Below are 23,766 nucleotides of genomic sequence, written 5' to 3'. Positions count from 1 at the left end.
TTTTCAGAGGATGGCTGCCCCGAGATGAGAGCAAGGATGCTGAGATTTCCATCTTGGTTCTGCCTGGGCTGCTCTTCTGGCCTTTTAAACTTTTAGCTCCAAGTTGTTAATTGTCATTTCATGTGTGTTTCCTCTCTTCTTCAGAGAGCTTGAGGTCGAGAAACAATTTTCCTTCTCTGTAGCAACCGAAGTGTTGTCTTTTGACAATGAACGCTATGGAACTTGGGACGTTTCCCTTCTTGCTTTGCTTGCCGGGAAGCTTGTACTTTTTGTCCTATTGCTTCTTTTTCCTTTCCAGGGTGCCCGGATTTAGGAAGGGGATGTACCTTCCTTCTCTCTGTCCCCTTACAGTGTCTAGCCCTGGCTTGGTGAATTTCGCGTAGGAGAAGCTCAGTGGTGATTTTCCCTGTCATGCCTGGGTCAGGGGCTCTCCTTGCGCTTAGAATAAAATCCAAAATCCTGTCCTGTGAGGACTGACCCCTGCCCACCTCTCCCTACTCATCCCATGTCACTTGTCCCTTGTTCATCAGGATAATCACCTGGGTCATCTCTTACGTCTACTCACAGGCAAGATTCTTTCTGCCTCAGGAAAAGGAGCTTTGCCCATGCTGTTCCCTCCTCTCCCGTCTCCTGTTTTTGCCGGGCTCACCCTCCTTACCCTGCCAATTGCAGCTGAAAGTATCCTCAAGAGCCTCTACTGACTGTTCTATCTACAGGGGTCTCAGTATCTAACCTTTGGAGGTGGAGCCTGATGGCTCGGTTTCTCCTCCCCCCTCCCCACCCTGAACTGGCCTGGAGACTTGCTTTGACTGACAGAATGTAGCGGAGGCGACTTGCTGAGATTTCTGAGGCTGGGCCCTTGGATGACCACAGCCCCCACCCCCCACCCCCGTCGTCATCCTGGGGCGCAGAAGAACCATGGGATTGTGAGGAATAAGAAAAATGGCTATTGTGGTTTTAAGCCACTAAGTTTCAGATGACCGAAGGCGAGGTCAACCCCTGCTATTTTTTTAGATCATTGCCTCAATGCATGTACTTTGTAGCCCTCATGAAAATTTGTGGTTCTATGATTATTTGATTCTTAACTTGCTAATTTTCCTGCTTCCCCTCTGGAACGGGACTTACAGGAGGCTGGGACCCCATCTGTCTTCATGGCCACTCCCCCCAGTATTGAGCAGGTACCGCAGGTGATGGGAGCTGGATGAATGAATGAATGAAAAGCATCAGAGCAGTCCTGTTCTGTCTCTGAGAATCAGGCCAGGGCAGCATCAGGAAGGGGGTGCACAGATGAGTCTGTGGGCACCTGCTCTGGTCACCCCGCACCCTGGAGGAGTTCCCACGTCTCTCCATGCCCTGGTGTGGCTTGATCCCACTTCTTTTTTTTTTTTTTTAAAGATTTTATTTTTATTTATTTGACAGACAGAGATCACAAGTAGGCAGAGAGGCAGGCAGAGAGAGAGGAGGAAGCAGGCTCCCCGCTGAGCGGACAGCCTGATGCAGGGTTCGATCCCAGGACTCTGGGCCGAAGGCAGAGGCTTTAACCCACTGAACCACCCAGGCACCCCAGCTTGATCCCACTTCTCAGCAATCCTCTGTTTCCCTGTTCACGGCCCCGGTTCCTGCAGGACAGCTCATATCTTTGTCATGTCTGTACACTTGGGACCAAGATCAAGGACTAGGAAGAGAGGACGTAAAGCTGACGGACTGAAGGAATATGTTTGTGTCGGGGGGTCTAACTCCAGAAGCACGTGCGCACGTGTGTGTAAGTGTGCACACGCATAAAAATATGTATGTGAGCACACACACAGGCACACACGCCTTGGGGGGGTATGGATGTATTTGGAAGGTGTGTCCAAGGGAACCTATAGGCACGCACTGTGTCTACGGTTTTATGCAATGGTGTGCAGGTAAATGTTTGATAATCTGCTCTTTATTTAAAGAAAGGTCCCTGGTTTATATCATTTGCCCCTTTCTGTGGGGCAAACACTCTGTTTGTAGCTGTTTTCCAGGTTCCACCACATGGCATCTTGGACAGAGTTGCGGGGAATGCAGGGTTGGCTCCCGTGAGCCCGTAGGAGGCAGTCCCAGCACAGGGGTGGATGGACGCTGGCGCCAGCCCATGGTCAAGTTCCTCTGACCCCCCGAGAAGCAAGCTGGCCACAGACACATCTTCCCAGAGCCCGTGCCCCAGGGGAGCATGAGGCTATTGGCTACCAGCCAGCGTTCGCAGCGACTGGAGCAGCCAGTCCAAACTGATGCTTCTTGGTAGACAGGTCTACACACTCCCCGAGGCAGCTGCCTTCCCTCCCTGGGCCCCCACCCATCCTGCAGACTCTCCCAGTGCCTTCGGAGCTTGGGGAGGTCAGCACTACTGCGAGGAGGGAGCTCTAAGCCTGGAGCACGAGTACAGGAAGAAGGAGAAGGAATTCTTCAAACCTCTGTCCGAAGGGGTGGCTGGGGACAGCGGAGGTCGGGAGGCTGGGGCTTGGAGCCTGCTGGAAGCCGGTTCACTGTGCGGGTGTGGACGTTTTGCTTGCCCTCTCTGGACTCCAGCGTGCCTTTTTGCCTGAAGAGGTAGGTCTTCTAAGCTCGGTGGCCTCTTGCGCTCAGGTCGTCAGAACCTTTGGGTGGGAGAGGCTGTGCTGACCCCAGACGTGGGCAAGAGGGACCCCTGCTTCGGGCACTGGGCTTTGGGGAATCTTGCTCTGGCCCTCCTTGGGCCATGCCCCTCTCCATGGGGATGTGCTTACCCTGAGCTTCTCAGACTTCTCTCTGGTGCCTGCCCAGAGGATCGTGAGCCGGCCTCCAGGGTTGGCTACCACCTGTCCTCAGGCTGGGGCGGCCGGAGGTGTGACCAAGGAAGGAGTGCTTGTTTGGGGTGGCTGGAGCTGGAGCGCAGACGTGCAGGGGGGCGGGGCAGCCCCTTTGTGGGCGGGCCTTGCTCCGGCTGGGTGGAGCTTGGAGTGGGAGGGGCGGGGGGCGGGCTGGGGGCGTTTTAGGTCATCGTGAAGAAATGTTTGTCAGGAGAGAAGGATTAAACATTTGAAAGTTTGTTTGTTTGATTTGTAGCTGTTAAATATTCAGATTTATGCTATGTTTGATCCGTTCGTGTTTCCACCCTGGGGCCTGCAAATATTAGGAGGAGTGTGGAGGAAGAGATGCTTGAGACCATAGAGGGGCTTGGCGGTGTGGCCGAGGGGACTTGCGCGAAGCAGGGACTTCTGAATGTTGGCGGGTTCCAGAGCAGAGTTTTCTGGAGCCTCGCGGTGTGGGATAGTCTTCTCTCCCACCTGTGTCACTTGGGTCTCCTTTCTCTTGAGCCTCAAGGAGACGTGTACAATGACTAAGCTTCCTCCCCACATGGTACACAGTGTCCCCCTCCCCCCAGGGACCCCCACCTTCCAGAGCTCAAGAAGAAGCCCGGGGCCATGTCAGGACAGGGCTCGTGACATCTGGGACCCTCCCCAGGGCCCATCACTGTGTGTAATCCTGGCTGTTTCTAAGATCACACACAGGTCACTCTTCTGGCTTTCCAAATGAAAATATGAAAATAACCAGGCCAAAGAAGACCAGCTATTGTCATGAATGAGACTTCCATGCTTTTTTTTTTTTTTTTTTTTTTTTGTCTGTGATCGTGGATGTCCGTAGGACAGAATGAAACTCTTTACTCTTTTCAGAACAACGTGTTTTCCTTTTAAACAAGCTTTGATTATCTTTCCGTTTTCCTGTTTGTCATGCGCTCTGCACCTGACCTTCCTAGTTAAGGATAATAAATTCAGGAAGGTGGTGATGGAAAGGTGGGCCGCGGAAGCAAGAGAAGAAGGAGCGAGGAAGCATTTTACAATTTGCCGACAGAGGGGTTCTTTTCTGTTTGCTTCTTAAATCTTTTTTTTTTTAAGATTTTATTTATTTATTTGACAGAGAGAGAGAGATCACAAGTGGGCAGAGAGGCAGGCAGATGGGGAGGGGGAAGCAGGCTCCCTGCAGAACAGAGAGCCGGATGTGGGGCTCGATCCCAGGACCCTGAGATCATGACCCGCGCGGAAGGCAGAGGCTTAACCCACTGAGCCACCCAGGCGCCCCTGCTTTTTAAAATCGATTTGATTTTGAAATACCTTCTTTCCTCCCCTCCTCTCCAATGTGACAGTTTTCTTAAAAGTTAAAAGGAGCTAGATTAAAAGGATTTGATGGGTTTTGAGAGGTGTTCACAGCCGTCTTTCAGATAGCCGATGCTGGCGGTTTGAGCAGACCAGGGCGGGACGTCGGCGGGCTGGCTCTTTAGCGCCCTGCAAACGGGGCTTTTTGCCAGTGTCAATGTCAAGGGTCAGATTCTACTGTTGGCCTTCTGTGATGGGCTGAACGTTTGCAGCCCCCTGAAATACATATATTGAAGCTCTAGCCTCCAGGGTGAGGATATTTGGAGGTGTGGGTCTTTGGGAGATCATGGGTTAGATGAGGTCAGGAAGGTGGGGCTTCCACAATGGGATTAGTGACCTTATATGAAGAGGGAGAGAGCTCAGAGCTTGGTGCCCCGTGAGCACAGGAAAGAAGGTGGCCATCTATAAGTCAGGAAAAGAGTTCTTACCAGTAACTGAATCTGCCGGCTCCTTGATCCCGGACCTCCGGTTTTCAGAACTGTGAGAAGTAAATGTCAGCTCTTTCAGCCCCCTAGACTAGGGCGTGTTTGTTGTTATGGCAACCTGAGCAGACTAGGACATGTCCCATTTTGCCTTTCCTAGCTCTCCAAGTTAGGAGAATCCCTAGGACTCCCTATTATCCCCTCCCCATTTGTCTCCCAATCCACAGTCCTCTCCAGGGAGCAGCCCTGTGCAGGGAGCCCTCTGAGTACACCTGCAGGGTCACGTTCATTCCAGGCTGCACGCTTTCATGGGAAAAACTGAAACCCTGGAGAGTTGCTGGGCTGTGGAGTGGAGCTGGTTTATTCTAAAACAGGAAACTCAAGGACGTCATGCCGGCAATCTTCAAGTATCCGAAGGATGATTGTGTTGGAAAGGGAAGGCATTCGTTCAGTGTTGCTGGATTCAAAGGAGGACGTGGATTGAAATTCATCTTGTGGAGGAGACTCTGTTGAATAAACACTGCCCAGTCCAGGCAGGGCTGCTTATTGTGGGGGGTGAGCTCCCTGTCACTGGAGGTATGCAAACATCCCTAAGGGATATTTAAGAGGGGATTCATGACCGGGGGAGTGGGGACACTCTACTGCATGGCTTCTAAGTCTCCCATCCCCCCAGCTCTCAGAATCTGCGGCTTTAGGATTGTGTTAAATGGGGATGCCAGGATTGGGAAAGCAATGAAAGAAATCCACTGACATGAGGACCAAGCTATAAAAAAAAATCTTTATTTCATGTACCAGGATTTTTTTCTTTTTTTTTCTTTTTTAAGTTTTCTGCTTTTTAAAATTTTTTTTTTCTGTTAACAGTCTGAAAAAAAAAAAGGACCCACCAAGAAAATAAAACGGAGGTTGGTTTCTTGAACTGGTTTGAGCTGGACATGAGCAATCGTTGCCCCCTGGCAAGCAGCGCCCTTTGCATCCCACTCCCCCCTCCTTCCCGGGGGTGGGGGGGAGCCCTTAGCCCTTTCTTAGCAGTGCTAGCTGCACTCCACACCCAGATGGCCTTCTTCAGGCAGCCCTGGGACCCCGGGCTTCAGCCTGGAAAGAGGCCCCGGTCACCATCCCAAACCCTCTGCCACAACTGGGGCCAATTTTGCTCTTGGAACGGCGGTACCTGCTTGTTTACTGTCTCCTCGGGGCCTCTCCATCCCTCTAGTCCTTCATCTTTTCCAGTTTGGGTTTGGGAGCTGGTGGGGCAAGGGAGGGAGAGACTGAGATTTCTGCCCAGAGTGACCGGTGCCGCAAAGCCTCGAGAACCACTCCCTGCATCAGAACTTCAGGCCGGGCCAGGGTCAGGGAAGAGGCAAAGCGAGACCTGCCGATGGGTCTGGTGGGGGGCCCCCCCCTCCAGCAGAGTAGCCGGCAGGCTGGGCTGAAAGCTGTTGGGTTTCTCTGTCTGAACTGGGCCTTGTTGGTCTGGGAAGAATGGGGAGCAACACAGGATGCCCCAGACTTTAGTCCATGGCATCAGCTTTATTTTGGGGGTTGGTCCTCAACCTGCGACCAAACTCTGTAAAGCCATCTCCTCCATCCCCTTGACCTTAACCCCTCCCAGCCGACCCCAGAGGATCCTCTTTTTCTCTGACGCCCAAAGAGAGCGTGGAAGGCCTGGAAGCTGATCTCTTCTCTCGAAGAAGCCCCCTTCACTCTCTGTGACTGGGTTATGGCACTAAAGAAAGGGACACAAAATGAAGAGTGACTTTGGGGACCTCTGGTGGCTTTCCCCCTCTCTGAATGACAGGATACGTTTGCTCATACGTATGTATTTTTGCTCTGACATCTGATGTGGGGGCAGGGGTTTGGGAGCACAGTGAGGAGGCATATGGGGGGTGTGTGTGTGTGTGTGTGTGTGTGTGTGGCTGAGAGGCTGACTGATGATTTGGGAATGTTCTCGATGTCTGGGGGCTGGATGGCTGCTATTTCGGTCATCCCTGGCATCTTCCTCTGGGCAGGTGGCAGATTTTAAAGTCCTCAACACCAAGAATAAGAATAGGCCTCTGGAGCTCATCTAGGTCAATCCATATGCTTACGTATGGGGGAAACTGAGGCCCAGAGAGGCCACCGCAGCAAGGGATTCCAGAATCCAGAGCTGGGTTTTTGACTGGGGTCCTTTCCATGCATGCCAGTGAGATGTGTGTGTGTGTGCGTGTGCATGTGTGTGTGCGCGTGCACGCACGTGTGTGTCAGTGGTGTTATTTTTGCCAATGGCTTGGGAGGGCAGGAGTCAGTGTTCTCTGAACCCTGCTTCTGGCTGTGTATGGGGAGGGAAGGGTTTAGACTGTGTATCCCGGTGGACTGGAGCGTGGGGCCCGGAGGACTGTGCGTGTGTGTGTGTGTGTGTGTGTGGGAGTGGGTGTGCGATCTTCTTCTTGTAGACCTGGTTCTCCGTCGTGGTTCTCTCTCTTCCACATTAGCAGCACCTTCCTGGTATGAGGAAGAGATCTCTGTCTTATGACTTCCCTGCCACTCCCCCGGGGGCCTTCCTCCTGGGCCTCCCCCTTGAGCCCAGCCCTGATCTCTCCCAGCAGGTGTTTTTTTTTTTCTTTTTTTAATAGATTTGTATATTTGTTTTCTGTTTTGTCTTTACAAGTTCCCTGCTAAATTTTAAGTCCCCCACCCCACCCCATTGTTTTGTTTCACAGTTTAAAGCTGGAAAAGAATTAAAAGAAAAATACTATTTGATTTTCTTGCAAGTAAATCCACTTATTATATATTTACATTTATTTATAGTCTGTGGTTTTTTTATTAAAAAAAATCACTTGTTTTTCCTTTTTCTTTTGTAAAAAGAAACCTTTTTGCAGTGTCGTTGTTGGACCCGCTGGGCCCCAGGGGGGCTTCAGTGAGTCCAAGGACCCCCAAAGGGTCAATAAGCCCCCTTCCCAGGGGGCCGGGGGGGGCTATGAGTCTGGGGGTCCACCATCGCCCCAGGGTCATCAGGTGGCCCTGAGGTGAGAGGTGAGGAGGGAGAGCTGCTTTATATCCCCCCCGGGGAGTGAGCATCTCCTGCTTAAGGGCAGGAGCTTGGGTGGTGACCCCAAGAAGCTCACCCTGAGGATTCCAGGGTTCCGGCATCTCGCAAGCCTACGGCAGCCATCCCCTCTCCTTCCCCTCCCTCAAGGCCTAGGAAGTCATCACAGTGGGTTAAGGACCATTAAGGACTGGGAACTTGGGGGCTGGACAGGCCCCAAGTGCACCCCCCTCCAGGCACCTTTCGGACAGGAGGGACCAAGGACTCTAGGGTCACCTGGAGGCCTACAATTGCCCCAACGATGCTGGGTGGAGTCGGCTCGCAAGCCTTGGAGCTTGCCCAGCGTTCCTGGGGCACCCATCCAGAGGCTCCAGGCACCTGGCAGTGACCGAGGGGCTCACCTGGCCCCGGGGCCCCTGAGTCTCCACCCCCCACTCGCCCAGGGAGGCAGAGCCCGCTTGGGGTTAAAGAGAACAGAAAAGTAACTCACCCGCATTAAAACAAAAAGGAACATAAACCCCTGATAAGTGCAGAGAACATTCCCCCTTCCTTTCTGCTCTTCATTTTTTGCTTTAATGTTATCTTGGTTCCCTTTTATTTTTTCATTTAAATTGGTTTTTATTAAATGTTAAAATAATGGTACATGGGAATTCATGCATTTTCTTTTAGATTTATTTTCTATTTTTAATTTTTTTAACCTCTCTCGCTTTTTTTTTTTAAAGTTTGTTTTTCTTTCCCTCGGTTAATTTTTTTTTTCACATTTCCTGTCGTTTTGCTTCTTTGTTCCTCTTATAGTTTGTTCTTTTTTTTTTTAAATTTACTTGTTATGTTTTTCTCTTTTTTTGGTTTTTTTTTTGTGGTTTTTTTTTTTTTTTGCTTTTGGAAGGTTCCCCCCCCCCCCCCCCATGGATGGTTGGGTTCCCGCCCCCTTTCCCCCGGCCCCCCGCCCAACCTCGGGGTGGGGGGGCCCACGCGAGAGGGGAGGGCCGCGCGCCCCTCCTGCAGGCGCTGCGCCAGGCCCCCCGCGGGCTTCATACGGGGGTGGTCCGCCGGTTGGCTGTGTTGGAGTGGAGAGAGTCTTTGTTCTCCTTCTGGATACAGTTGTGGACTTGGAGGAAGCTGTTATCCCTGTCGGAGTTGTAGGTGGCGGTGGGCGTGGTGGCGGCCTTCAGGGGGTCCCTGCTGAGGGTGTACATGGAGATCTCCGTGGACGGCAGGGTGTTGAAGCCCTTGATGCCCACGGGGGAGGCGTCCCTGGAGTGTGAGGGCTCGGTGGAGCGGGAGCTGGAGCGGCTGCGGCGCTGGTAGCGGTAGCGGTAGCTGGGGATGCGGGTGATGGCGGAGGCCTGGAGGTAGTCCGTGGCGCGGGCCGTGGCCCGCAGCTGTTTGTGCCGGTCGATGAACATGTGCACGGCCAGCACCCCGACCATCTCGGCGATGATGAAGGACAGGGCCCCGAAGTAGAAGGACCAGCCGTACGAGTAACTATTCTTTTTGGAGTCGCTCTTGGAGGGGTCCCCGGCATTGGCGGATATGTACACTATGATGCCAATGATGTTACTGAGACCTGTGGGGCACACACCGGGCGGGCGGGGGCGGGGTGGGGGGGATCGGAGAGAGGGTTGATTAGTTCCCGGCACGTGCCAGGCCAGGGGTAGCCACGGGGGCCTTCCCGGCGCCGGAGATTTTGTGGCCAGTGCTGGAGAGGGCTAGTGGCAAGCGTGGCCTTAATATTGGATCGTGCCATTGGAGAGAGCCACGGAGGGGAGGGCTGAGGCGTTCTACCACCACAGTGCGGAGTAACCAGGAGAGCTGCGGTTTATTGAGCGTTTGCTATCTGCCTTCGCTGTGCTGTGCGTGTCTGGGGGGTTGCGAATGAGGAAATGGATCGCAGAGAGGTTAAGTAACTTGCTCTATAGACTGCACAGAGGTTTGAGCTGGTAGAGCAGGGGCTTGGGACTGGCTCCTGGAGCCAGTTGCCTGGATTCAAAGCCTTTGGCAAAGTGACCTGAGTCTGAGTTTGCAGATCTGTAAAGTTGGGGGATGGGGGGATGATAGGACTCCCTGGGCCATGTAGAGGATTAAACGAATTAGCACATGTGAAGCTGTTTGGGGCTGGTGTGTAGTAAGTAGGGCCACGGGCTTTTCCTGGCATCTGAAGCAATGTGACTTGTCCCCTAACAGGGCTGAGGCCAGTGGTTTTAGGTATTTGCCTGCTCCCCGGGGGGGGGGGGGGGGGGGGGGGGGGGGGGTGGGGGGGTGGGGGGTGGGGGGTGGGGGTGGGACAGTGAGGGGACAGGGCAGTGCGGATAGGCCCAGTATTCTGAGAGGGACCTGGGGTTTGGGTGTTTTTCTAAAAACTGGAAGGGCGATGGGCCATGGAGCTGAGAGACAGGGTCTGGGGGTGCTCCTGGAGAGGACTCCGCGGGGGGCTTGGTCATTACTGTGGGGCAGGAACCCCAGCATAGCCTCTGACAGGACCCGTTGCAAGACCGGGAGGTTCCTCTTCTCACTCCCCCCTGTCTCTGTCAAGTCCTCGCAGCCGCCGAGCACCCACACCTCCGCCTGCTCCCCACAGGCATGCCCGGGCTTTGGCCTGCCCAGCTCGGAGGCCATTACCTGCAGACACGAAGAAGATGCCAGCACTCAGGATGATGTTGTGTCGAGTCTTGTAGAACTCGCTGGCTGCGATGCAGAGCCCACCCATGAAGAGCAGAATCACACTCAGGATCGGGAAAATGCTCGAGGCCCTCACAGCCCCTATGGAACACGGTCAAGGAGAGAGAACCGCACAGCTGTGAGTCAGAGGGACGCATGGGGAAGAGAGTGGCCCATGGGGTGGGGGTTTTGTGGACTTGGGGCCACAGTCAAGTTTGCTTAGGGAGGGAGGGAGGAGGAACAATCCCGTGCCCACCTCACAGCCCTTCAGGCGCTCCCGTCGACCTACAGGACCAAACGCCAGGGCCTCACGAGGCCCACAGGACCCTATGTGACTTGGTCTCGGCCCTTCTCCAGGAGCCTCATGCCTCCTGATCACCACACTTAGTCCCCATGTCCTCTCTGGTCTAGACACAACAAACTTCCCGTGTCTTGTCATTGCATGCTTCTAACTTTTGACATACTGACCTTTCTTACTAGAATGATTTTCCTGCTCTTTCTGACTCAGCAGACTTCTATCCACCCATCAAAACTCAACTCAAACTCACCTCCTCTGTCAAGCCTTCCCTGACTTCTTTAAGCAAAATGATCCGTCTCTTCCTCTGTGCTGGGGCCCCTGGGGCAGTGTGTTATCGTGGTGAAGGAGCCACACGGCCTGGATCTGAATCTGGCTTTAACATGTATTAGATGTGTAGGGTGGGGCGAATTGTCTCCCTGTGCCTCAGTTTTCTTATCTGTAAAATGGGGATGGTCATAGTGCCGAGCCTCCTCAGATTGCCATGAGGATTGAATGAGCTGATGCTGATAAAGCACTTGGATAAGCACTTGGATCCGTCTCTGAGGACATGTAGTAAACGCCGGGTAAAGGATAGTTAGTATAGGAGAAACTTGTTTCTATATATGCTTCCGTAAGCCGTGGGGTCCCATGAAGGCGAGAACTGTTTCTTTCTTTCTTTCTTTTTTTTTTCCCCCTAGTTCCCTCTTTTTAATCTCTCTGCCCGCCCCCCCCAACCCGGGTGGGTGCTGGAGACACTGTAGGTCCCCAGTGCATGCTCATCGAGTGAATATTTGTGGGGATGCAGTCCAGACAGAGACAGAAGCAGACATATTGCAGAGAAAAGAACAAGGGAAAAAGAAAAAGAAAAAAAAAAAAAAAAAACGCCTTCAGGATAAGGTGAGAAGGAAGGACCGACAAACAGGCACAAGAAAAGAACACCCTCGGGAACATTTTACTTCTGTATGTGGGAGGACAGGGAGGGCAGAGGGACGCAGATGGCCGAGGGTGGGAGGGGGGAGGGGCAGGCCAGGCCAGCAGGGGGCGGATGTGGGGCGCTGTGTCCCTATGGGGACCCAGAGGCTCCGGGTTCCCCACAAAGTGTCTCTGGAGAGTACAATAGTCTTTCTCTCCAGATTCAAATAAGGCGGTGCTGACCCCAGGGCCTTGAGTCCCTGTCCTGCGAGCTGTGGGCCAGTCAGGAGGCGTTGCTGGAGGCTCCTGGGAGGGAAAGGAGGTTTTCTTTATATGTTTGGGTTGTTTAAGTGGCTTCTGAGGAGGTTTAGGGCCCCTTGGCTCAACCCCCACCCCGGGGCCGGTGGTGGGGTTGGTTCGCTGGGGATGTGTATTTTGGAGAGGCAAGTGCTGGGAAGAGAGCCTCCCCTCGCTCCCCGTTCCCTTTGGTGGCATTGTGGCCACAGAAATCTGTGGTGACCAGAGTTTTCCCATATAGAACTTGAGGAATTTTTCCAAGAGGATTTTAGGCAGTTTGCTTTGATGTGTTATGTACAACTCCTCCTCTCTCTTCGCCCAGCATCTTCAGGAAGACTACAGCCTTTCTGATGCTGTGGGGTGAATGGGTTATTTTAGGGGGCTTGAAGAAGGGTGAGCTTGAACTAGGGGCTGAAGAATGAGGCGTGCACGGGACGCAGCTGGGTTACTGGGCCATCGGGCTCCCCTCTCCTGCAGGCAGGGATGGGCCGCCTCCCCCCAGATCTGAGTGGCCGTTCTCCCCCTGCAATCCACTTTAAGACAACGGTTGTGTCCCCATCATGATCCCTCGCGCCCCTACACATGCATACATGGTGCCTGGATGTGCACACTCAGTACTGTTTGAATCTTCATCTTCACAAGGACATGGGGATAGGAGAGTTTATTGAAGACTCGTGAGAGAAGAGAGAATCTTTGATAAGCACCTACTCTGTGTCGAGTCCTGAATGAGTACCTAACGTACATTCTCTAATTTAATCCTCATTCCAGCCCTGGGGAGCTGTGTTTTTTTTAAGCTCTGGCTTATAGACAAGAAAGCTTAAGTTCAGAGAGGCAAAGTTACTTGCCCAAGGCAGCCCAGCTCATGAGTCAGGATTCAAGTTCAGCTCAGTCCCAATTTTGGACCATTCTGTACTCTCCCTGTGGGGTTTTCAAGGAGCCTGGGAAGGGTGCTGTAGAGTCCAGAGATCTGGCTTTTGGGTCCCAGCTGTGCCACTCACTTGCTGTGTGGCTGAGGCAGGTACCTCGCCCTCTCTGGTTTCCCCATGTGTCAAAGTGGGTGTGGACCGTTAGATGATTTCTCATGCTTCTGCCCTCTCCGTGTGCCTGTGATTTCTGGCCAGCTGGGAATGGAGGGTGACTGCAGAAAGGAGGAAAGACGGGTTGGTGTGACTTCCGAGGGGCAGCTGCGGTGGTTCAGAGGAGCAGAGCGGAGGAGGAAGCTCTCCAGTCTTTCCCCTCTGAGAAAGCAGGCGCTTCCTGCCCACCGTATGCCCGCATTTGGCAAACCCAAGCTGCATCCTCCCAGGCAGCAGGGGCCTGATAGTGTTAGCTCAGCCTGCCGGCAGCGCCCGGATATCCCAACTTAGCCTTGCAGACAGCAGAAAGAAGGAGCGCCAGCTGCAGAGGGAGCTGGGACGCCGTGTGCACAGTCGTGTATATGTGCGCGTGCATGTACATGTGTGCAAAGACAAGACAGGAGGCTGGAGAGGGAGGTCTCCTGTGTTGTAACCAGCAGAGAGCAATGGGACCACTTTAGAAGGTCCCGGGCAGCTTACGATGTGTTCTAGGGCAGGGCAGCCAGTGGGCCATATGGACAATAGCCTCTTTGGCCCAGCAGGGCCGTCCCAAACACCAGCCTCTCTTGGACGAGGTTTGCCTAGGACGAAGGTGACAGGGGACAGCCGTAAACTGTGCCATGCCTAGGGAGGCTGATGTTTGCAGGACCCAGATTCAGGCTGGGCAGGGAGGGACTTCAGAACAAGCCGGGACTCCCACATTGGAGAAGTTTCTCGAAGGTGGTCTTTCTGCCTGGGCAGTGTCCTAGGCAGATTGAGGATTGGGGGGGGGGTGGTTAGTTGCACGGGAGTTCTTGCCCTGGCTTTGTCACTCCCTCACAGCGTGGCCGTGGGCAAGGGTCTTTACCTCTCTGGGTCTGTTTCTGCACCCTGCAGAATGGGAAAAGGAGCACACCCATCCAGCAAACGGGATGTAAGGCCCCCTTGCTGCTCGAAGGGCAGTCGGAGGGCCAGCATCGTGGGAAGCTTGTTGGAACTACTGAGTCTCAGGCCTCACTTGGCAGCTGTTAGACGCTACATTTTAAGATTTTTATTTATTTATTTGAGAGAGAGAGATCACAAGTAGGCAGAGAGGCAGGCGAGAGAGAAAGGAGGAAGCAGGCTCCCCGCTGAGCAGAGAGCCCGATTCGGGGCTCCATCCCAGGACCCTGGGATCATGACTGGAGCCAAAGGCAGAGGCTTACCCCACTGAGCCACCCAGGTGTCCCAGAATCTACATTTTAACAAAAGTGTGTAACCCAAGTCATATGCACACGAAAGTGGGACAAGCACTGTTGTCAAGATCCAATTGGATCTTACCAGTCCTAGTTCCATCCTGGAAACTGTATAGTCAAAGGTCTGATATTCATGGCTTCTATTGTTTCCCCCTCCTTTCTCCAGACCCTATTTCCCCATGAATCGTCTTGATTCCCACTGAAGCTGGTGTGGTTTTAGTGCTGAAATCTGTCATGAAGAGCAGAAGGTATCAGATTTATCTCATGAATAAATATTTATTGATCTCCTACAACTAAGCATATGGGACTACGCAGTACCTACCAACATTTACGGAGCTCTTCCTGCGTGCCAGGTCCCATCCTGGCATGCGGACAAACCTCAGACAAACCTCAGACAAAACCCATGAAGCCATGGCCTTGGCCTCATGGAGATTGCAAATACCTGAAGCAGGTATTGGCAAACTTTTTCTGGAAAAGGGCGCATGGTAGATATTTCTGGCTTTGCTGGCCATATGCTCTCTATTACAGCTACCCAACTCAGCTGTTGCAGCATGAAAACAGCCATAGGCGATCTGTAAACAAATGAGTGCGGTTCTTTTCCAATAAAACTTTATTTGCAAAAACAGTTGGTGGGCCAGATTTGGCCTACTAGCTGCAGTGTGGCCCTTCCTGGCTGAGAATGTAGTGTGGTATCCTGGGGAAAGGCTGTGTGGTCCAGCGTGGGGAGGGAGCTTGGCCTTTGACTAGCTGCAAGTCCGATGAATAAATACAGACTGAGTGTCTACCATGGAACCGGGTTCCAGGCTGGGCGTGGGAGACCTATGGGTTCACGAACAGGCCTGGTTCTTGTCCTTATGGGGCTTAGGTTCTTGTGAAGGAGATGTATGTCACCAGATAATAAAAATCCAGTCTTTAATGTACCCAGGACTATTTTAAGCACTGTATGTAATATTAACTCAGCAGTTCTCATTACAACTTTGCCAAGTAAGTATTGGAATTCCCCCTTCCTACAGCAGCTAAATCCGAGGCACAGAGAGGTTAAGCCAATCGTCTGAGTCCACCCAGCAAGGAAGTGGGAAAGCTGGATTGTGAACCCACACAGTCTGCCTCCAGGGTCTGAGTGTCCGACACTGCACTCCCCTGCTCTCAGGCCTGTGCCTCCCGCCCCTTGGACCCTATTCTGAGCTCACGGGATCAAGGAGGGCTTCCCGGAGGGGGTGATGTTGGAGTTGGCATCTGATGGATAAGGAGAAACTGACAGGGCAGAAGAGAGCCAGGGAGAGGAAGCGGCGTGAGCAGGGCTGGAGGAAGGATCCTTGCTCAGGGAACTGGAAGGCACTGGGTCACAGAGAGTCCCTGGAGGGTTTGGGGAGCTCTAAAGGAAATGAGGCAGGCCAAGGCCAGGCCGGCGAGGGGTTGCGGGGGAGGTTGTGGTTCACGGGTGGACATGTGGGCTCGGGGCACAGAGGCGTGGTCTGGGCTGAAGCTGTAAATGAGAGATCATAGACACAGAAGTGAGCACAGAAGAGCCTGGCCATGGGCGAGTGAGAGGGCTAGCTTTGGGGCGTGGGGGACCCCAGGGTTTAGAGACCGCTCAGAAAGAATTTGTGCAAATCACGTGAGTGTGACTGGTTTCCACTTCCTTCTCTAGATTAGATGATTTCTAGGGTGATGTCTGTCTCTGAGGGTCCTCTGCACACCAGACATCCCCTCAGGGGTCACTTAGCCAGGCCCAGGCACTGTCTTATGTAGTCCCTGTGTCACTTGTGGCCTTTGATCAGAATGGTTGTCATTCCCAGGTGCGTGGAGGGCGGGTGCCCTAGTTCCGGGGGCCAGCGCTCAACTCAGGTTTGCTATTCCCCTGGGATTTGGTCCCTTCTCACAGGACAGGATCACCCAGGAGTGGCCCAGGAGAACCTTCTAAGCTCTTGGGCATCTCTCTGTCGTCGCTCTCCTCCATGCTGTGCTGGAGGAGGTGGCCAGGACCACAGATGTATGTGCGAGCACACACATAGGAATGGGAGAGAGAAGGTGAAGAGGGGGAGAGCGAGTGTTCCCGGAGGAGACCCTCCTCGGGGAAGGAGGAACAGGAAGGGCAAGACAGAGGATGAGGGAAGAGAGAGGAGTCGAGAGTGGTGGTGAAGAGTCTGGGTTCCACACGTGGCCTCCTTGGGACCCCATCCCAGTCCCCCCATGCCTCCCACTGACAGTGTGGCCTCTGTGTCTCCCCTTTCTTGTCTGTGAAACGGAGACCCCAACCAGACCTAGCTCCCAGGGTGTCGTGAAGGGGAACGCAGACAACGTCTAAAGTAGTCAAGTGTGCTGTAGAGAATGACATTGGAAAAGAATCCTGGAAGCTCCGGGAGCTTCCCTCTGTGCAGGCGCCAGAGGCTGTTCCCTATTGTCCCCAGGGTGGCCGATCAACAGCACCAACTCAGGATGGAGGCGGTCTGCGTGCCTCTCTTGACTATGCTGCCTGCCCTCTGAGCCTCGGTTGTCCCCCCTGCTGTAGGAGATCATGAGCACACCCAGCTCATAGCCCGCCACGAGGAATCAGGAATCAACACACTTTAAGCAATTACAACAGTGGCCGGTCTGTCTGAGTGCCAGCAAACGCTAGTTTTCATGGTGGCAGAAGGGACCGGTGTAATTTCTTGAGGGGCGCAGGGTTCTCTGGGTTGGTGGTTATCCCAATGCAGGTTGTGAGTCAGGACGAGGTGCTGAAGTCAGCCTGCCAGGTGCAATCAGCACTTAAGTGAACCAGGACCCCATTGAGGGTGTCACGGTGTGCGGCGTTCAGGAGGTCAGCCCTGTTTGGAGACAGGTTTGCTCTGGTTCTGTGGATGTGAGTGAGTGTGGGTGGCGGCTTCAGATGTTTCTAAATCACACTGTGACCGCCGAGAAATACACACACACACACACCCTGCAGGGACCCGCAGACACACTAACAGACACAAGCACCTGGGCACGTACGTGTTCAGACAGACGCTCCCATGCGTGGACACACAGGTACCAGAAGACACAGAACACAGCACAGACTCACCCCCTCGTGCACAAAAACAGACACACAAAGGAAGTCACACCTGGGTCACCACGGCCTCTGTCTTCACCCGCGCTCAAGCTTTGGTAAGGAGGGATAAGGATGGGGAGCACCAGAGAGGACACATCGGTGGCCCCCCAAAGCTTGCTGGGGAAAACAGGTCTGGTCATCATTTGTCTTGGGTAAGCTAGTGACGGGTCGGTGACGGGCACACTGGCCACACCTTCGTGGGGCCCAGATGTCAGGAGGCCCATGCTATGACCACCGCCTGTCACTAGAAAGCCCCTGGACTCCGTGGTTCAGGACAAGCCGTGGAACTCCTCAAATACCTATGGGGCATGTGGCGGGGGTAAGAGCATTCATTCATTCATTCATTCACTCTATCAGATATTGATTAGGTGCCTTACTTCTGCCAGGTCCCCCACGAGGCACTGGACAATGTCCAAAGTCTGCCCTGATGGCTTGAGAGCAAGTGAGCCCCGCTTTCTTTGCCCCCCCAGGAGATGAGCTCTGCATTCCTGACCAGCCATGTCCTTCTGGCATTCTCTCCTTCCCGCTCTGCTCTAGATCTTCAGTCCAGCAGGTGGAATGAGGATGGTAGGGATGACCCAGGCCACCTACTTGCCACCCTCCTCAGCTTCCTTCCCTGGGCCTTTCTCAGCTTCCTGGTCTCTAAGCCTTGGCCTCCTGGGGCTCAGACCCTGCCCTTCTTCTCTGCACCACTGCCTTCGTCCATTCATCAAGTCTCCTGGCTTTAGATATCATCCACCTGCTGACAACTGCGCACTCCTGTCCGGGGCCAGACCCGTCCCCAGAGTCCCAGACTCCAGGGCATCTCCCTCAGAGAGTCCCACGGGCCTCTCTGACTTAAGACGGCCGACACTGACCTTCCCAGTCTCCCCAAACCCAGCCTTGGGCTCAAACCCGGACTCCTTCCTTCCCTGGTAAATACATGCAGCCTTTCTGGAAATCCTATCTGCAGGTCCTTGGGAATAGTTTCCAGCTCTGACCCCTTCCCACCTCCCTCACTGCTTCTACCTTGGTTCAGGACACCTTCTCTTGTCTAAATTATCACCAGCAGGCTCCTAACTGTTCTGCCTGCTTCTGCCCTTGCCCTGTTTTAGTCTCCTGTGAACGTAGCAACCAGAGGGTCCTGTAGAACGTGAGATGGTGTTCACTGCTCTGCTCAGACCCTCCGATGGCTTTCTGTAATACCCAAGCCCTTTCTATGACCCCCAGGAGCCCCTGGGCCTCTCTGCATGGGCTTTTTCTTGGCCGCCCCTTGCTCACTCTATTCTTGTCTTTCTGGCTTCAGACCCCTTCCTCAAACATTCTGGGCGTGCTCCCGTCTCAGGACCTCTGCACTTGCTCTTCCCTTTGCCTGGAACATTCTTCCCTTGGCTTTCCACATGGCTCCCTCTCACCTCCTTCAGATCTTTACTCAAACTTCACAAGAAGGATTTTATTAGCCCCCACCCCTACCCCAGAATTTTCTAACCCCCTTTCATGCTGGATTTTTCTCCCTATCACTCCTCATGGTTTAACAGACTATATAATTAACTTGTTCATTTCATGTGTCATCAATTGCACGTGCCACGGGGGCCAGGTCTTCATTTTGTCTGCAGCCAAAAAGGACCCACGGCTGCCGGGTGGCTCAGATCTTTTCTGGCATCTGGAGTACCAGCCCCACAGAGCTGAGCAGAAGACACTCAGAGGGTTTTTCGGGAACTATGGCTCTGCCAGGCAAGGCCACAAGCCCACACTTCCACACGGTCAGGCCTCTGTCCATTCCAGAAGGGGGTTGGCCCTGTGTCAGGCTCTGAACAGATCCTGCCCTTTGGTTGAGCAGGGTCCGGTAGACTGTGTCCCCGCCCTCGGAAGAGCAGGAGTTCCAGCCGTCTTTCTGGGGCCCCCACCCTGCGTGCCCCACTGGCCCTCTGAGTCTGAAGCAGGCTAGGTATGAACAGTCAAAGCCAGAGGGTCTCTCTTTGTTGAGCCCCTTTCCACCCTCTTAGGTCATCTGTCCCTACCCTATCCCTCCTCATGGTCTTCTGCTGTCCTTTGGAAACCCAGGAGGGTCCTGTCCCGGGGCCCACCCCACATGGCCTGGTCACCCCACTCCTCTCAGCCCTGTCTTCCAAACAACCCCTCACTTTTCACCATCCCCACAGCTAAAAGTCTGGTCCAACAGCCATAGCTTCTCATCAGGATGTCCAGGATGTTTGCAAGAGCCCCCCGCTGGCCTCCTTGGCTCCCCAGCCAGCAGCCAGAATTAACTTTCCAAATCAGCGTCCCCTGCTCATGGGTCCCATCACACTTAGAATGAGATCCGATTTTTCCCGACATGACTGGGCTCTTCTTCTGTCTGACCTCATACTGTGGGATGCCCTCCATTCGTGCACTGTGCTCAGCCAGGCCAGCCTCCCTCCTGACCCCCACACACCCCTCCTCCGCCCTGCCTTCATAAGGCCTTTGCTTGCTTTTGCCAGTCTCTCCTCAGAGGTGTGCTCCCCCCCAATCCTCTTAGCTCCTTCCTTTTCTTCATTTAGAGAAGCTGTCCTACATCTAAGGAAACACCCCCCCCCCCCCCCCCCCCCCCCCCCCCGCTGCCCTCCGCCTGCCCCCTCCCAGCTCTAAAACTATCTCAGGGGGTTGGTTGCTCCTGCCTCTGCTCACTGCTTGCTTCCTCCCCCTGGAACATCAGGCTCACGGTGGTGCCAACTTTGTTTTGTTTCATCCTTGGATCCCCTGTACCGAGACAACAGTGCCCTGGACGGAGTGAGTGCTTAGTGAATGTCTCGTTAGTAAATGAGCCAATGCTGCTAGAGGCCAAGTCTCATGCCTTCTGGAATGATCTCTGGCTTGGGTTAGGAGCCAGGCTCCCTCAGCACCACATACTTCCCTCTAACCCTGTCTGTCATGGCATGCGTGCTACCTTTCTGAGCCTGTTTCTAGGCCTTGAGCCCCTCTCCTGCCCTCCCACGTGGCAGGCTGGGTGTAACAGACCCGAAGAGGCAGCGGGCTCAGGCCCCGCCCACCGGCGGCGGCCCCGCCCACCTCCAGGCTCCGCGCTGCCCACCTCCCTACTGGAGAAGTGCTCCGGCCTCTGGGAGAAATTCCATCCACCTCCCTGGGCCTTAGCTCCTCCCACTTCAGTGGTGCTGGGATCCTTCTAGAGGAATGATCCTTGCCCTCTAGCTTCTCTAGGCAACCAGGTTAGAGCTTAGTAAAAATGAGAGACTAATTAGGATTAGAATCTGTTAGAGAATGATAGGAACTCACATCTTGCAACTTTCAAAAATGACCTTTGTTGCTTGGCCTGAGATTAGCATGTTATAGACCAGGGGTCAGCAAACCATGCCAAATGCAGCCTGCTGTCTGTTTTTATAAATAAAGTTAGGTTTCCTTGGAGCATCTGTCTATACTCCAGGGACAGCCTTGAGTAGTTGGGACGGAGGCTTGCACGGCCCACAAAGCCTAATATATTTACTCTCTGGCCCTTTATAGAAAAACTTCGCCAACTCTTCTTACAAATACTCAAAAAGTACTGTTGGATTAAGTAGGCTTAAATCAGAGCCTTGGAATCCTGCCTTGTTAACACCACCAGTTCCAGTCTTTTGTCCAGGGATGTCAAGTGAACCAAACACTCTGAGCTCTTCTCTCTTTAATAATAAAGAGATGGCGGTATAGAATAGGTAGAAATAGTCACTGAGGAATCCTACATATGCCTGTTAGTTAACAGACAACATTTATGGATCACCTGTTCTATTCTAGAAGCTGTTCGAGGCAGCCCCGAAAGAGACAAAGTTCCCACCCCCAGACCTTTGTGTCTAGCTGATTCAGTATTACATCCTCACCGTGGTCACTCATGGGGGCTTCCGGCGTGAGGCTCGGCTCTGGGCCCCCACTTGAACCTGCACCTGCTGGCCACATCTGTGCCATGGCCTGTCTCCCAAGGCCAGCTGTTTCCCTGCCCGGGGCCCTGGATGGCATGCTATTCTTTCCCCTCGATGTCCCCAGCCCTGAGCACGGGCTCTGGCCCAGAGTCAGCCTCAGGCTGCCTTTATGTCACCGCCTCCCCCTTCCCCTTCCCCCGGCTCCTTCAAGAACCCCAACACGGTAAGGGAGAAGGATGATCAAACGGTCTTTTAGGAATTCCATTTAAGAGCAGGGTCTCTGGGGAACTCATAAAAGGAAATGATGAGCATTGTAAGATATTTTTCTCCCTTTAAAAAGAAATCTATAAATTACATCGTGTTCCCTTCCTTTCTCCTCCTCGCTGCCCGGCTGACTTCATGTTCCGGGTGCTTTTCAATGAAACCAGGTTGATTCCATGCTGACCCGGGAGTTGGCTTTGATGTGAGGAGTAGTTATTGAAAGAGACAGGGTGATCCATGTAATGAAATGCCTCCTACACTTTCCATAAAAGTGATCGGAGAGTGATGCTAGCCCTTCTGCTGTGGGGGATGGGAGGGAGACAGTAGTGGGCTCCGAGCCACTGGGAAGGGCACTGGGGGCGGAAGGTGGGCACGCTCCTGGGAAGAGAGCAAACCTCTTCTAGAAGAGCCTCCTGAGAGCCCGGAGCCGAGCTTTCAACCACTTCTGCTCAGGTGGCTTTGCTGTCCCAGGTGTCAAGGACCCTCAGCCCCTCTCCTGGAAATCCCTTTCTCAGGGAGCATTTTACCGTGTTAGTTTTTGCTGATTCTTGAGAAATTCTCTTTGGGACTCAATATGCCTCAGGTAGATTTAAGGTCACAGCTATTACTTCAGGATTTTGACTTGGTTGTTGGGGAAAAAAAAATAAATCTCACTTATTGTCTTGGGAGAAGTTCCAATCAGACACTGCCTGACGAGTTTCTTCCTTCAGTTATTCAAGAAATATTTACTCATTATGTGTGGGGCACTGCGCTGGGACTAGGAACAAGTGGACAAGATAATGGGGGGGGGGGCGCATGGCCTCGCAGAATCAGCAGGACTGCCAGGGAGATGTTTACACAAATAGACAAGGACCCCACAGCGTGACAAACGTGCTGCGCTCTGGGAACCCATTCGGGGGCACCGAGGACTTCCTGTAGGAGGTGGTGTTTCAGCCTGTGACCTGGAGGACGGGCAGTTGTTTATCAAAGGGGGTGGGACTAGTGTTGTAGGCAGAGGGAACAGCATGCATGGAGTTTTGGTCTCTGAACAGGAGGAAAGGAGGGAGGCTCAGCTTTTTCCTGCCCTCTGCTGAGACAGGGATCTCTAGATAATCCTGGCCTTCGGCGCACCGGTGTTCCGGAGGTTGGGATGGACAGGACCCATCCCCAGAAGGGAGAAAAAATCGCATGCACTCACGGAGGAAATATTCTGCTGTGTCAGCTTCGTAATCTGCATCCTCTGGGAAGTGATCGATTTGCTTGCAGAGACCTTTGAAGTTCCCTGGAAAACAAGAGGAGAGAGGACACTTGAAACATCAGAGTTTCCAGGGGCTCAGTGCCCACTGGCCTCGTGCTGACTTCTCGCTCTTCTGAAGCTGGCTCAGCCCTCTCCCAGGCCCCTGAAGGAAGGTATCGCTTTGTCTGTTTGGTCATCTGCCTGGTGAATCAAAACACACACACCCGCGGTGCTGTAGAGAGGATCTAAGGCCTAAGACTTCAAAACCCAGCCTTCCATCGCTGCACTGAGGCTTCTGAAGATTAGCGGAAGCTTGACGGGCAGCAGAGGTTTGGCTCGGGGCTGGGGACTGCCGCCAAGGAGGCTGATGAACGGGTCAGTCCACCCACCTCTGTGCTGGGAGTCACCTCGCATTTTGCATGCCAGAGAGCAGATCACTCTGCAAAGAAGGCAGACCCCACATGGAGGATGACAGACGTTCCCAGGGTCCTTCAGTGAGTTTGCAGAAACGCCTACCCATGGGCAGTGACTGGGATGATCTGTGCCCAGCCACCAGCTGCGCTGAAATGCTCCAGGGGTTGGGGCAGGGAGGAGGTGGAGCCGCCCTGGGGGCTGGGACCTCGGCCAGGCCCTTGAACTACAACTCAGCTGGGCTCTGCCGCAGGCATGTGAGCGGGGTATTCTCTCCTGCATTATACAGATGAAGAAACTGAGGCTCATGGAGGCTCCTTGATGGGAGCAAGTGCTTGTGGCCAGGAAATGATGGAAGCAGGGCTCAAGTGATGCTCAAAGGAAGGCCTGTTGACTCTAAATCTTTCCTGGGGTGCTGGCTGAGAAGGTGAACAGCGGCTCAGGTGAAAACACAACGTCACAGCTACCCGCCCACCCCCCCACTGCTTCCCGCCAGGACCACAAAGGGAGCGAGCCAACCATTGAATGCAATGCAATCTTATAAGGATGGATGCGTGGAATAGAGCTTGGGAGTGAGCGGGTCCACTTAGGGACAGTGGAAACTTCCATCTGTTTCACACACCGTTGTACCCCGGTACCAGCCCAGCTACAGCCCATGTCGGCAAACTTTCTTGCAAATAACCGACCCATACTGGGGGATGTGGCAGCTGGGCTGTCTGGGTCCAGCTCGGCATCACAGAGATCCCCGTTCCCTCATCTGAAAAGTGGAGATCAGAGTTCTCCCTTCGCCTGTCGTGGGGATTAAAGAGCGGATGCTGGGAAAGCGCTCAGTGCAGTGGCTGGCACGTCGGGAAACGTGCTTGGGGGCATCCTTGTGAGGGACACTTGGACACCGACTATATTTAGC

The 23,766-nt window shown here is 53.6% G+C and overlaps 1 protein-coding gene across 1 annotated transcript in view; it reads right to left on the bottom strand.

Moving 5' to 3' along the window:
* Positions 1-8,559: 8,559 nt before the first annotated feature.
* Positions 8,560-23,766, bottom strand: part of CACNG2 (calcium voltage-gated channel auxiliary subunit gamma 2) — a 110,888-nt gene continuing 95,681 nt past the window's right edge. The window contains exons 2-4 of the mRNA XM_046012739.1: positions 22,410-22,493; positions 10,221-10,361; positions 8,560-9,168 (exon numbers count right to left, since the gene is read on the bottom strand). Of these exons, the coding sequence (XP_045868695.1) occupies positions 8,633-9,168; positions 10,221-10,361; positions 22,410-22,493 (761 nt within the window). The 3' untranslated portion in view covers positions 8,560-8,632. The remainder of the gene's footprint in view (positions 9,169-10,220; positions 10,362-22,409; positions 22,494-23,766) is intronic.

Source organism: Meles meles, chromosome 7 (assembly GCF_922984935.1).
Source record: "Meles meles chromosome 7, mMelMel3.1 paternal haplotype, whole genome shotgun sequence".
Taxonomy (NCBI): Eukaryota; Metazoa; Chordata; class Mammalia; order Carnivora; family Mustelidae; genus Meles; species Meles meles.
Note: the sequence above shows the minus strand (reverse complement) of the source record. Positions and strands in the feature narration are given on the sequence as shown.